Consider the following 13,574-nt stretch of genomic DNA (forward strand, 5'->3'; position numbering starts at 1 on the left):
GTGCGGGAGGCCTTTGTGGAGTCTTGCGTTGCTTCTTGGGCCAAGCACGAGGCAGTACAGGGGACTCGACAACGGCTTCTTGATCTCCGCGCCATTGTTCCAATTCCTCTTGCAGATCACGGCAAGGGATGGTATTCGGTGTACTTTGTGGTTCCCAAGAAAGAGGGCACCTTTCGTCCCATTCTGGATTTGCAAAAGGTGAACCGGTGTCTGCGAGTCCCCCGTTTTCGCATGGAGACCTTGAGGACTGTGGTGGCCGTGGTACGCAAAGGGGAATTTCTCCCGTCCTTAGACCTCACAGAGGCGTATCTCCACATCCCGATTCGCCAGGATCACCAGCGGTTCCTCCGATTCAAGGTGATGGGTCAATATTTCCAGTTTCAAGATCTTCCTTTTGGCCTGGCGATGGCCCCACATACCTTCACCAAGGTCATGGTGGTTGTGGCGGCGTTCCTGCGCAAAGAGGGAGTCCTAGTTCACCCGTATCTGGATGACTGGCTGATTCTAGCGAAGTCACATGAGGACTGCGTAAGATCGGTCCAGAGGGTGATGCTCAACTTGCGGTTGCTTGGCTGGGTCATAAATGTTCAGAAAAGTCACTTGGAGCCCATGCAGTCATTGGTCTACTTGGGAGCACTCTTCGACACCTTCCAAGGCAAGATTTTTCTGCAATTGTACTGTGTAACGAAGTTACAAGATCAGGTCAAGGCCCTTCTTCAGAGGAAGTCTCTGGTTTGGCATCACTTACAAGTTCTGGGATCCATGGCCTCCACTTTGGATTTGGTCCCGTGGGCGTTCACTCATTTGTGTCCATTGCAGCATGCGCTGTTATCGAGATGGAGCCCGGTGTCGGAACAGTTCCATGTACCGTTGCCTCGACTTCCAGAGTCACTGTCATGGTGGCTTTTACGCAGCAACCTGGTACAGGGAGTGGATTTGGATCCGCCAAATGGTTCTTTCCACAGATGTCAGGCTGCGGAGCAGTTTGCCTCAACAAATCCGCTCAAGGTCTTTGGTCCCCCAACGGGAAAACATCCTGGTCCATCAACTGCCTCGAGATGAGAGCTGTCCGACTGGCCCTGAGAGCTTTTCTGCCTCTGAGAACACAATGGTTCAAGTGTTCTCAGACAATGCAACAACGGTAGCTTACATCAGCCGGCAAGGCGGGACACAGAGTCTCGAGGTGGCGCTGGAAGCAAGGCTGTTCGCTTGGGCAGTGCGCCATGTCAAAGGAATCGCCATGTCGCAGGAGTGGAAAATGTTCAGGCGGATTTCCTTAGGCAACAGCTCGATCCAGGGGGTGGGAGTTAGCTCCCGAAGTGTGGAATCTCTAGGCTTAGACGCCCTAGTGTATCCGTGGCCCACGGGCATTCTTCTCTATGCCGGCCCCACCCCCCCCCCGGCCTCTCATCGGTAGACTTCTCCGACGTATAGCATGACATCCAGGCAGTGCAGTGTTGGTGGCTGTGTCGTCCATGGTTCGCAGACCTGGTGCAATTAGCGTTGGAAGGTCCTCCGCAGCTGGCTCATCTCCCGCATCTGCTCAGTCAGGGGCCCATATTTTCAGATCGGGAGCATCACTTCTCTCTTGCGGCTTGGCTTTTGAGAGGCGGTGATTGCAATTGAGGGGATATTCAGAGCAGGTCATTTCCACTCTTCTTCAGGCGCGTTGACAGTCTACTTCTACGGCCTATGTTAAGGTCTGGAAGTTGTTTGAGGCATGGAGCCGCCAGCGCTCCTTGGATCCTTTGTCAACTGAGATTCCCCAGATGTTGGATTTCCTTCAACCGGAGTTGGCCAAAGGTTTGGCTTTCAACTCCCTTCGGGTTCAAGTGGCAGGCTTAGATGCCTTAAGGGGCAGGTTTCACGGTCTGTCTCTAGCAGTGCATCCAGATATCTCGCGGTTCCTCAAGGGAGTAAAACATTTTACGACGTCCTGTATGCCCGTTATGTCGGATTGGAGTTTGAACCTGGTGCTTCGGGTGTTTTGTGGAGCCCCCTTTGAGCCTTTACGCAGGATTCCAATTAAGGATTTGACCTTGAAGACTGTTTTCCTCGTAACCATTTGTTTTGCATGACGCATTTCAGAGTTACAGGCTTTGTCGTGTTGGGATCCTTTTCTTAGGATTTACGATGATAGTTTCGCTGCGCACGGTTCCTTCTTTCGTTCCCAAGGTGGTGTCTGCCTTTCATGTCAATCAGGTAGTGGATCTGCCAGGATTTTCAGTGGTCCAGGGGATTCCCCTCAGGAGAAGGAGCTTCTTTTGGATGTGCGTTGCGCTATTTGGAGGTTACCAATGACTTCCGGCGGTCAGACCATCTGTTTGTCTTGTTTGGGGGTCCTAGGAAGGGTGGCAAGGCTTCCAAGGCGACGATTTCGCGCTGGATTAAGGAGACTATCTCTTTGGCCTGTGTTGCCTGGAGGTGTCAGGTGCCTGTGGGTCAGAGAGCTCATTCCACTAGGGCCCAAGCTGCCTCCTGGGCTGAGTGTCAGCTTCTATCGCCTCAGGAGATCTGCAGAGCTGTGGTTTGGTCCTCCCTTCACACTTTCGCCAAGCATTATCGTTTGGATGTTAGGGCACATGATGAATCGTCCTTCGGTGAGGGTGTTCTGCGCGCGAGTCTTTCGGGTTCCCGCCCGGTGTAGAGTTGCTTGGGTACATCCCACTGGTCTGGACTGATCTGGGTATGTTCAGGAAAGGAAAATTGGTTCTTACCTGCTAATTTTCGTTCCTGTAATACCACAGATCAGTCCAGAGGCCTGTCCCCTTTTCAGATTCCGAAAGACTACCTTGAGAGGTGATATTTTCCTGAAGAAACAAATTTGTTCTTTTGCAAATGCTCTTGATGGAGCAGGTTCCGAGGTGGTCTAGTGGTTTTTTGTTTTCTCTGTTTTGGGCAAGGGGTTTGCTGTTGTGTTTGGGTTCCAACCCCCTTCGCCCTTTAGTAAGGTTAGTTGTTTGGGCATGTGTACAGCCAATACTGAGGGACAGCAGGTGGCACTCTGTTATGTAGTAGTGCCCAAAGTTTTTGTTCTCTGACTCCATCTGCTGGTAGGAATGCACAACCCATTGCTCTGGACTGATCTGTGGTATTACAGGAACGAAAATTAGCAGGTAAGAACCAATTTTCCTATATGGGCTTTCTTCCAGGAACTTGTGTAAACCCTTTTTAAACCCAGCTATACTAACAGCTTTCACCACGTTCTCTGGCAGCAAATTCCATAGTTTGTGCTCAGTCAAAAAAATAAAAATAAAAATACTGTTTATTTGTTTTAAATACGCTACCTATTAACTTCATGGAGTGTTCCCTAGCCCTGGTACTATTAAAAAGGGTAAATTACATTCCCTAATTATCTTTACCACTCTACTCGTGATTTTATAGACTATCATATCTCCTCTCAGCCATTTCTACTATGAATAATTGTCATCTGCAAATTTGATCAATTTCCTTATCCTCCTATATCAATCTAGATGTGTGGGTTTCTCCCCCTACCAGCAGATGGAGACAGATGACACATCTTTCTGTGACATCATCATTGATAGTTACCATGGTGCAGTTCTAGCACAAAGCCAGGTTCCTCTTCAGACAGTCCAGATGAATGAGCTATGCTCACCAACCAGCAGATGGAGACAAACTTCCAGCTTTTCTTATGTTACCTCTTTTAGGCTTCTGTGCTCACTTCAGCCTGACAGTATTCTCAGTCCAGCAGATGGTAGGAGTGCATCCCGTGCTCTGTGTCGAAGCCTCGATAGGCCAGGTTGATGAGGGAAAATAAGGATTCTGAATTGGGTAGCACTGGAGGTGAAAGTTTGACTCCCCACCTCTGTTGAGCAGGGCAATGGACCCAGGGGCCTTCCAGATTTCTATATTAAGGGGTGACTTTAAGCAGTTCCTTGGGTGATAAATCTGAAAACAAGCAGGGTAAAGCCTTCTCAGTTCCAGAGTATTTAGGAGTTCTTCTCAACACAAGGAGATGTCATGTTTGTTAACAGGGCAAAAGATTCAGAAGCTTTGAAATCATGTCCAAGCTTTAAGTATGCAAAGGCTGACGTTCTGGAATTACATTTGGTTGTTTGGGTCCATGGTGGCTGTTGCAAGTTCTTGTGTTTCTCAGATGTGAAAGGGCATATTGACTGGATATATAACACAAGACAGTTTAGGGGATATCTGAGAGGGGGTGGGGGGGCAGTTATACCACACTCGCCCTTCAGGGACAATAACCACAACTTGATCTCAGGCAGTTGGTTTATTATATAGCTCAATTATGATGAATATGCAATAAGAGGACTGTGGAGGATGAGGTGAGGGATGGGGAACCTGTCATGATGATTTTGTGCAATGGTGTTTCCTGTTAGTTATAGTATGTAAAAGGAAAAATTATATGCTGTGCTTTGGATGTTTTTCTTTTGCCAATAAAAAGATTTAAACATAATGCAATAAGAAATGATACATATATAAGTAGTAGTAATACAGTATAACACATTTCTGATGAATAGCTGTCCAGTGCAGAGCAACAACTGGTTTCTCAGTCTGGGTGGGTTCTTTTCTTCTCTCCTTTCTGGCTGTCTGTCTTTTTCCTTATGCTGTGTTGCTGGGGGTGAGGTGGAGGGGAGTGCCAGGCAGACCAGCAATGAGAAATTCCAATCTAAATTGTCCTCACAATGGATGCGTCACTCTGGGTTAAGATAGTTGGACTCAGCACCCAGGGCTCATGGGCTACCCAGGAAAAATTACAGCAAATAAACTTCCCGGAGCGCCGAGTAATTTGGAACCCTAGAAGCTTTCAGAGATCAGTTATCCAACAAAGTTCTCCCTTGTCCATGTCTGCCTCATCCTCCTATTGTCCAGCCAATTTCCCAGGAGTGTCCCAGTCATTGGAATGCTCTAGCAACCTCAAATGTTGCTAAGGATAACCTAAAGTTCTTCCATGCAAGAATAAGCATAAGGGCTATGATGGGCTTAAGGTGGAAATCAAAAGGTACTGCTGAAGCTGGACCACACTGGGATTTTTTTTATAAAGTAGGCTACTACAAATCTGTAACTTCACAAATTTAATTTGATCTTAAAAAAAACGGAAATCTTCATCTGTTAGAGGGGAAGAGAGCTATTTTTGCTTTCCTCCTTTGACTTGGTCTGAGTAGTCAGTCATCTGACTAAAGGAGGAACCAGAGTCCCTCCCAGCATAGGGAAGCCTTTACAATGCCTTGATCTTCCAGTTTTTGAAAGATGCCCTTTTGGCTTTAATAGCTTCTTTCATCTCACCATTTACCATGCTGGCAGTTGTCTGGTTGTCTTTCTATCTTTTCTATTACATGGAATATATCCAATCTGGGCTTCCAACAGGATTTTTTAAATAGCATCCATGCCCCATTCAGACTTGCCGCTCTTTTTAGATTTTTCTAACTTTCCTCATTTTGTCAGTCTCCTTGTTTAAAGTTTAAATGTTACTGGCTACTTCTGCTTCTATCACAACCTCTCTATTGGGTTATTCTAACTTCCCCATTATGATATCCTTTTAAGATACCTCACTGAACCATACACTTTGAGTAACTGTCTCTTTTTTAATATTAGCACCAACAGCCAGGTTCCATCATGGTCAAGGTGCTCCCCTCCTTTTAAATAGGCACCTCCTTCCCCAAAATGTTGCCCAGTTCCTATATAAATCTAAAACCTTCTTCCCTGCACCACCATCTCATCCATGCATTGAGACTCTGGATCTCTGGGGTCCAGCGCATGGTATGAGTGTTTCTGAGACTGCTACACTGAAGGATTTCAGCTTTCTACCTAAAAACCTAACTTCGGATCCAGAACTTTCCTCCTATACCTTCCTAGGTTGTTTGATATCCACATGTACATGACAACTGTCTCCTCCCTAGCTCAGTCTAAAATCCTGTCTAGGTGACTCATGACGTCCGCCACCTTTGCACCATGCAGGCAAGTTACCAACAATCCTCATACCCACCAGCCACTCAGCTATCTATATTCCTAATGATTGAATGGCCAACTACACATGCCTTGGAGACCCATCGTCTGCAAGAGGATACCACATCACTTGGACAGAGGATGCTAGCTACAAGTTAACTTCTTGCTACACCAACTGACCTTTCCCAAGGCAGCACAGTGGGGACTGTTCTACTATGTCCTTGAAGGGTCTTCTCTATATATCTATCTGTCTCAGCTCCTCCGGCCACTAGCCTTCAGAGATTGAACTCATTTTCTGAGCACTTTGGATTGAGATCTGAGATCTTTGGATTGAGCACGCGTTTACAACCTGTCACCAACTGGTAGATAAGGCACATGGTGCAAGTCTCCATCTTGCTGCTGGACTGCCGTCTTAATATTCTTATTTAACTAAGATTGCAGGAATACTTAATCTAATGTAAAGTATTTGATATTATGTTTATGATAATACAGTTTGTTAGTTTGGCAAAGACCTGCAAAGGGACAACAGTTGATCTTTTGATAAGGGCTGGGTTACTCCCTTATTTTATCTAAATCTCTGATCAACTCTTGTGAAAATTTTCCCTCGTCTTAATTGGGATTAGTCTATAAAGAATCACATACAGATTAATAAATTTACCCCACAGTCTCTCTTCTCTTCCAAACTTTGTCACATAATTTACCAGCAAAGCAATACAAATCTAGAAAGATCACCACTACTCGAACTCCCTCGATATGAGGAGGTACTTGGAGCAGAAAGTAATTCCTGAGGCTGACTTCTGTTTCTCTTGCTGGTTGGGGGATACTGTGGAGATAATTGTAACCCCTGGATAAGGGAATGTTGAGGAGAAGGGAATCTAGCTATTGAACAATAGCGACACCTAGGGGTCCAAACTCTGATTGCATGCTTACTGGGTGCTAGAGGGAGCTAGATTTTAGCCTCACTTAAGTATTGTTGCTGCAATAACTGAGACAGGAGAGGAGAGGTTTTTAAATATAAAATTAAGAGAAACCCTGGGTAGTTGTGAATGGAAGGCTCATGGCTTCATAGTTACAGAAGGGACTAGTTCTGATTGAGCTGAATGCTGCTGGGCCAGAAAGGGGGGTGATATTAAAAAAAAAATAAAATTAGCCAATTATATCCTGACCTCAAACTGTGATGATGATGTGTGGTGATATCACAGTGGGAGATGTCACTGGTCTTGCTAAGAAGTAATTTCCTCCCTGTCAGCCATCATCAGTATCAGTTTTCAGAGGTGTGGTGGAGGAGATTGCAAGCGGGGCAGGTCTAGAGGGGAAGAGATATAAGGCAGGAATGGGGAGAGGAGGGAAAGGTGTAGAAATCAGATGATTTAAAGAAGAGTAGATGACCTAAAGTGATTTGTGCAGAGTTATAGTATATTTGAAATATGATGCCAAGCTTTGTGATTACTAAATGTAAACTGATATTCTGGTGACCAATTTGAAATAACGTAATATAGGGCATATTCCATTTATGTCAGTAAGTGGATTACATAGAATTTTGCTCTTACTGTAGAAGTAAATGTTTCTTTTTTTGGTAACTTTAATTGTATTTCCAAATTTGAAGGCGGATCTCTGCATTGGTATGGGAAGTGAGATATATTGAACATAATGCTAGAACCTTCAATGAACCTGACAGCGTCATCACTAAATCAGCTAAGAAGATCACTGATCTTTTCCTAAAGTTTATCAAGTAAGCATGTTACCATTAATTGACTGATTTTCATTGATTGAATAATGCTCTCAGCCAAGCAGATGTGTGGGTGAACTTCGGAAGCAGGGATTTCCTAGCGTGTAGTCAGATGGACTCTGTGCCAATTGATTATATACTCCCCTGCTAGCACATGGAGACTGAGTCAGGTTTCAAAGCAGACATCACCTTAGATACACCCCTGCAGTGACCTCAGCCCTTCAGTATCTCTGTCTCCTAGCAGATGTGGACATGCTTTCCCTATTGGGTCGCCATACTCTTTAGAAGAAGAAATTTTACCTTTAAATTGGAGAAAGACTGAGCACTGCTCTCCTGTGGTGATACCTAAAGGTCCCTCCCCCAGTTGAGAATTCCTGAGAAGATTTCCGAGATCCCTCAGAGGTGTGCCTTGGTCTGGTAGCCGGTTCCTGGCGTGGACTTTGCTGCTGAAGCAGCTGAAAGGCAGCAGGTGCAGGAAGCCAAGCGGACAGTGACTGCCAAAGCCCTCGCCTCCCCCCCCCCCCCCCCCCCCCCACCGCAGCCAGAGACAGTCTGTTCTCAACTGGTAAGCGCTGAGCCTAGATAAGTAAAAAAAAAGAGAAGGATTCCTTCCGATTCAGTCTTTCTCCAATTTAAAGGTAAAATTTCTCAACAGTATAGCGATCCCGAATCTCTGAACTACAGGCATTGTCATGTCGGGAACCATTCCTCCGGATGACCCCAGGAGTGTTACAGCTTTGTACCGTTCCATCCTTCTTGCCCAAGGTAGTCTCGGAGTTTCATGTAAATCAGCACATTTCGTTGCTGTCCCTAGATAAGCACAACCATACGGAAGACTACCGCCTCCTCTGATATTTAAACATCAGTAGGCTCTTGGTGCGGTATCGCTGCAATGCCAGCATTAGCAGATTGTGGGATTGGCCGAAGCACTGAAGATCCTCAGCAGTCGGAAAACTTGGTGGGGCTTGGGCCAGCCAGGAATCAGGAGGGGACGAAAAGAGGAAGGCCCAAACTGAGTGGGTTTAGCCCTGCAGATTCTAACCTGCAGAATTAGAAACACACTCGAACTGCAGGGAGGAGCAGCAAAGTGGCTTGCTGCTTGTGGCGGTTACTACTCCAAACCAAATAGGCTTGCTGGGCAGACTGCATGGACCATTTTGGTCCTTTTCTGCTGTCATTAGTATGTTACTATGTTATAGCTCTTCTGGCCATGGATGGATTTTTGTGAATCTAAAATATTTTTTGAAAATACACTGAAAACAAGTTGCTTTCCGAGGTTTTGCTGTAATCTTGATAATCCTAGTTCTTAAATTTATGTTGCAGGGATCAAGATTGTAGGAATATTTTTGAACTTTGTAATTCCACAGAAGGAGATGAACAGGATTCCCTTAATGATGAGCAGGTACAGAATGTATATATTATGTCATGTATAAAAATAGGATTTAGGTTTTAGATTTTCTGTCATCTTGCTAACGAGACTTAACACTTCAGGCATACTACATTTTCCTACACACATGCACTGTGTATGGGAAGTCTGTTTTATAAGATCACGTTTATGTGAAAAGAAATTCTTGATGAGTAGTAAAATTAACATAAACATAGAATGTGCTCTCCTTTCTTCAGTTCTTTCAACTTTTGTCCATTTGATCTGCAGGATATTCTATATATATTTACATCTAATCATGAGATGCTTTGCGCCATGCCAGGCCCTAAGGATTTTCATCCCTTCATAGACTGGAAACTGGTCTTCAACATCTGTTTTTTCCCTTGCATATCTTTGCCACCCTACTAGTTCTGTATTTTTTTTTTTTTTATTTTTCCCTACTGACATAGAGATATCATAGGACTATGAATCTTGAAAACTCACTTCAGAGTGATCCCTATTTATGTTATGTTTTAGGAATCTGAAGAGGAAAGTAGTCTTCCCAGATACACTTCCAGAAGACGAGTAAGTATGTGTAGATTTACTATAGATTAAAAAAAAACCTTTTAATCTGCATCGTAGCACAGTCATTTTTAAACATGGAGTAGCAGCTATGTTTTGGAATATTTTGATTCAACACTTGTAAAATACTGGCCAAAGCACTGTGTTCTGAGTTCCCTCATCAGTAAGAGTCTAATCCAGCTATTGATGTCTGTCAAATCACTTTAAAGTGTCATTGTCTTCTCTAGTTACCCTTAGAATGACATTACTGTTAGAATAGTCATTCTGTTCATAGGCATTGGAAAGGGGTGGGCCATCTGCGCACTGGCCCAACCAAATTTGAGCCACCATCAAGGAGGCGATCCTGCCATGGTGCATATCATGCTGGACTCTTAAAACAACAATAGTCAAATGATTATGACCTGAAATGCAGCTTGAAAAGGAGAAACAGTCACAATATGAAAATTCAGCTGAAGAAAGAAACTCTTTGAAAAGTGTATGGCACAACAGTCATAAATAGCCTCAGTATGCTTGTGGCTTATGTTGAAAAGCCCGTAATACTCTGGGCTTGTCTAATCATAGGTTGTGAGAACACTTACAATGCACCAAACAGGGCTATATATACAGTGCAGACACTGTGAAAATTTCAGTAACTAGAGTGTGCACTTATCTTAGTCCACGTAAAAATTAGATGGCAAACAATCCTGAAGTGCTTCCTCCCGACACCACAGTGTTTCGGAGTCTGTTACTCCTTCTTCAGGGACCTTCAGGGGAAAATGAGCAGTCTACATAAATTCAATATTACTCGGTCAGTCCTTTAATTGAATAAACAGCGTTTGCTTGTGCGGTGCACCGTCAGAAGTGCAGCCTGCCAGTGTTCTGTTTGACAACTGACCAGCGAGTTGGAGCAAGCTGAATGCTTGGAAGCAGCGGTGGCATATGGAGCAGATGCTCTGTATGATCTACTTCATACGTCCTCCCGAACCATGTCATCCGCCGTATCTGCACTGAGGCTCCTTTGGCTACATAACTGGTCAGCAGATGTTTCGTTCAAAGCTCGGTTAGGTGCGTTGTCATTCAAGGGAAAGTTTCTCTTTGGGGGGGATCTGAAGTAATTGATAAAGTCCCTGGGTGAAAACAGTCCACAAGCTCCCTGAGGACAGGCCGAAGCCTTCTAGGGGTTTTCCGTCAACCCGCTCACAGTTTTGGGCACAACGAAGGTTTTGTCAGACTAGACCACAACCTGCAGGGCAGAGGCAGCCGTCGGCCAGGCCACAATTCTGGAATTCTTCCTTTCGAGGCCGCAGGACCACTCGTGATGCAGGTTCGGCCATACCCCTTGCCTCAAAGTCTTCTCAATGAGATCAGGCCGACCCATCCCTCGGTAACTCGAGTTGGGGGAAGTTTGTCCCAGTTCTACAAGGCATGAGTCAGAATAACCTCCGATCAGTGGGTCCTAAGCATCATAGAACAAGGCTATGCTTTGGAATTTGCTCGGCCACTCCAAGACTTCTTTATGGTCTCCCCCTGCCGTTCAAGGACCAAGGCTCAGTTCGTTCGGCAAACCCGCAGCCGGCTGCTTGCTCTCGGGGCAATAAAGTCTGTCCCCGAAATGGACTGGAAGACGGGGCGTTACTCCATTTATTTCATGGTCCCAAAGAAGGAGGGATCCTTCAGGCCTATTCTGGCCCTTGAAAAGGTAAACAAGGCTCTCGATACCACATTTCTGCATGGAAACCCTACGTTCTGTGATAGCTGCAGTTCACAAGGGTGAGTTCCTGGCGTCCCTGGATCTGATGGAAGCATACTTGAATATACCCATCCACGAGGATCATCACAAGTTTCTCCGCTTTATGATACTAGGTATGCATTTCCATTTCTGTGCACTACTGTTCAGTCTGGCTACGGCCCCTTGCACATTCCCCAAGGTTATGGTGGTAGTGGCAGCAGCCCTGAGGAAGCAAGGACTTTTAATTCATCCCGACCTGGACGACTGGCTCATCAGGGTGAAGTCCAGGGATCTCTGTATAGAAGCTATCAGCAAGAGGTAGTCACTCCTGGAGTCTCTCAATTGGGTGATCAATCAAGCCAAGAGCAACTTTATCCCTTCTCAGATGATGGACTTCCTGGGGGCCAGATTCAATACCAGTGTTGGGAAGGTTTTTCTCCCCCCGGAATGAGAAACCAAATTGATGGGGCAAGTTTGGCACTTGTTGTTGCTCCCGCTCCCCAAAGCCTGGGACTGTCTTCAGGTCCTCGGTTCCATGGTATCCACTTTTGACGTGGTCCCTTGGGCTTTTGCTCATATGAGACCATTACAACAAGCGTTGCTTTCCCGTTGGGATCACAAGTCTGAGGAGTTCCAGTTCCCTCTACCGCTCACCGATCATGCCAGGTCCAGTCTTGGGTGGTGGCTTTGCCCGCACAACTTGACTCGTGGAGTAGACCTTGAAGTCCAGAAGTGGATAGTAGTGACCACGGATGCCAGTCTCTTCGGCTGGGGAGCTGTCTGTCAGTCCCGCTCAGTTCAGGGCCGCTGGTCTGAGGAGGAGTCCAGCTGGTCGATCAATTGCCTGGAAACCAAAGCAGTTCGGCTGGCCTTGCGGCACTTTCTTCCATCGCTGCGCAATCAGGCGGTCCGAGTTATGTCAGACAATGCGACGATGGTAGCCTACATTAACCATCAAGGAGGCACTAAGAGTCAAACTGTAGCCGACAAGGCGGAACAACTCATGGCTTGGGCAGAAGAACATCTTGCGCTATTAGCGGCATCTCACATCGCCAGGAAAGATAATATACAAGCAGATTTCCTGAGTCGGAAGCGCATAGATCCAGGAGAGTGGGAACTTTCCGACCAAGCAATGAATCTTATTTCCCGCAGGTGGGGGACACCCCACATGGACTTGATGGCGACGCGAGACAATGCCAAGGCCCCTCGCTTCTTCAGTTGCAGAAGAGATCACGGCGCAGAGGGAGTCAATGCGCTGGTGCTTCCCTGGCCCACATCAGTTCTCCTGGACGTGTTCCCTCCTTGGCTGCTGGTGGGCAAAGTTCTACGCAGGATAGAAGTTCATCCAGGGAGCATGATTCTAGTGGCTCCAGAGTGGCCCCGACGTCCGTGGTTCGCGGATCTGGTCAATCTGGTGGTGGACAGGCATCTTCTGCGTCAAGACCCTATATTTTGCAACCAGGCAGATCGCTTTTGTCTAGCTGCCAGGCTTTTGAAAGGAGGAGATTGAGGAAGAAAGGGTATTCGGAGGAGGTAATTACTACTGCTGCAAGCCAGAAAAACATCTACCTCTCTATCATATATCAGGGTATATGGAGGGTTTTTGAGACGTGGTATCGCGAACATGGGGTTTTTCCCAGGCAAGCTTTGATTGCTCATATTTTGGCCTTTTTACAAACAGGATTATCCAAGGGCTTGTCTTTTAATTCCCTCCATGTAAAAGTGGCGGCCCTGGGCTCTCTTGTCGGCAGCTCAGTAGTATCGCATCCGGATGTAGTGCATTTCCTCAGTGGAGTAAGACATTTGATTCCTCCTGTTCGTCCTGTATGTCTGTCCTGGAGCCTTAATTTTGTGCTTCGCATCTTGTGTGATCCTCCCTTTGAACCGCTTAAAAAGGCGACTTTAAAAGACCTCACGTTGAAAACTGTATTTTTGGTGGCTATCTAATCGGCTCGCAGAATCTCGGAACTACAGGCCCTCTCTTGCTCATATGAGACCATTACAACAAGCGTTGCGCCGGTAGTGCAGGGGGGGACTTCCCCTTCAACCGGGCCTGCGGAGGATAGTAGTTGGGGTTGTTCCAGGCCAGGATGCCGGTGGTTATCCTCCTCCTCTCTCTCTCCTGTGGTGCAGGATGCTGAGAATGGCCATGAGGGAGCAGGTTCGGGGGACAGCCTCCTTCCACAGGGGACCGACAATATGGAGGAGTTCTTCCCAGAATTTGTCCTGCACTTCAGAGCCTTTCTGGCTAGGAAGGGTGCAGGAGT

At 46.3% G+C, this 13,574-nt stretch overlaps 1 protein-coding gene across 1 annotated transcript in view; it reads left to right on the top strand.

The window, feature by feature from the left end:
- The window catches only part of BRWD1 (bromodomain and WD repeat domain containing 1), a 282,561-nt gene that overhangs the window by 212,597 nt on the left and 56,390 nt on the right, over window positions 1-13,574 (top strand). Inside the window, exons 32-34 of the mRNA XM_029577859.1 lie at window positions 7,532-7,657; window positions 8,978-9,056; window positions 9,555-9,602. Coding sequence (XP_029433719.1) covers window positions 7,532-7,657; window positions 8,978-9,056; window positions 9,555-9,602 — 253 coding nt within the window. The remainder of the gene's footprint in view (window positions 1-7,531; window positions 7,658-8,977; window positions 9,057-9,554; window positions 9,603-13,574) is intronic.

The sequence above is a fragment of the Rhinatrema bivittatum genome, chromosome 15 (assembly GCF_901001135.1).
Source record: "Rhinatrema bivittatum chromosome 15, aRhiBiv1.1, whole genome shotgun sequence".
Taxonomy (NCBI): Eukaryota; Metazoa; Chordata; class Amphibia; order Gymnophiona; family Rhinatrematidae; genus Rhinatrema; species Rhinatrema bivittatum.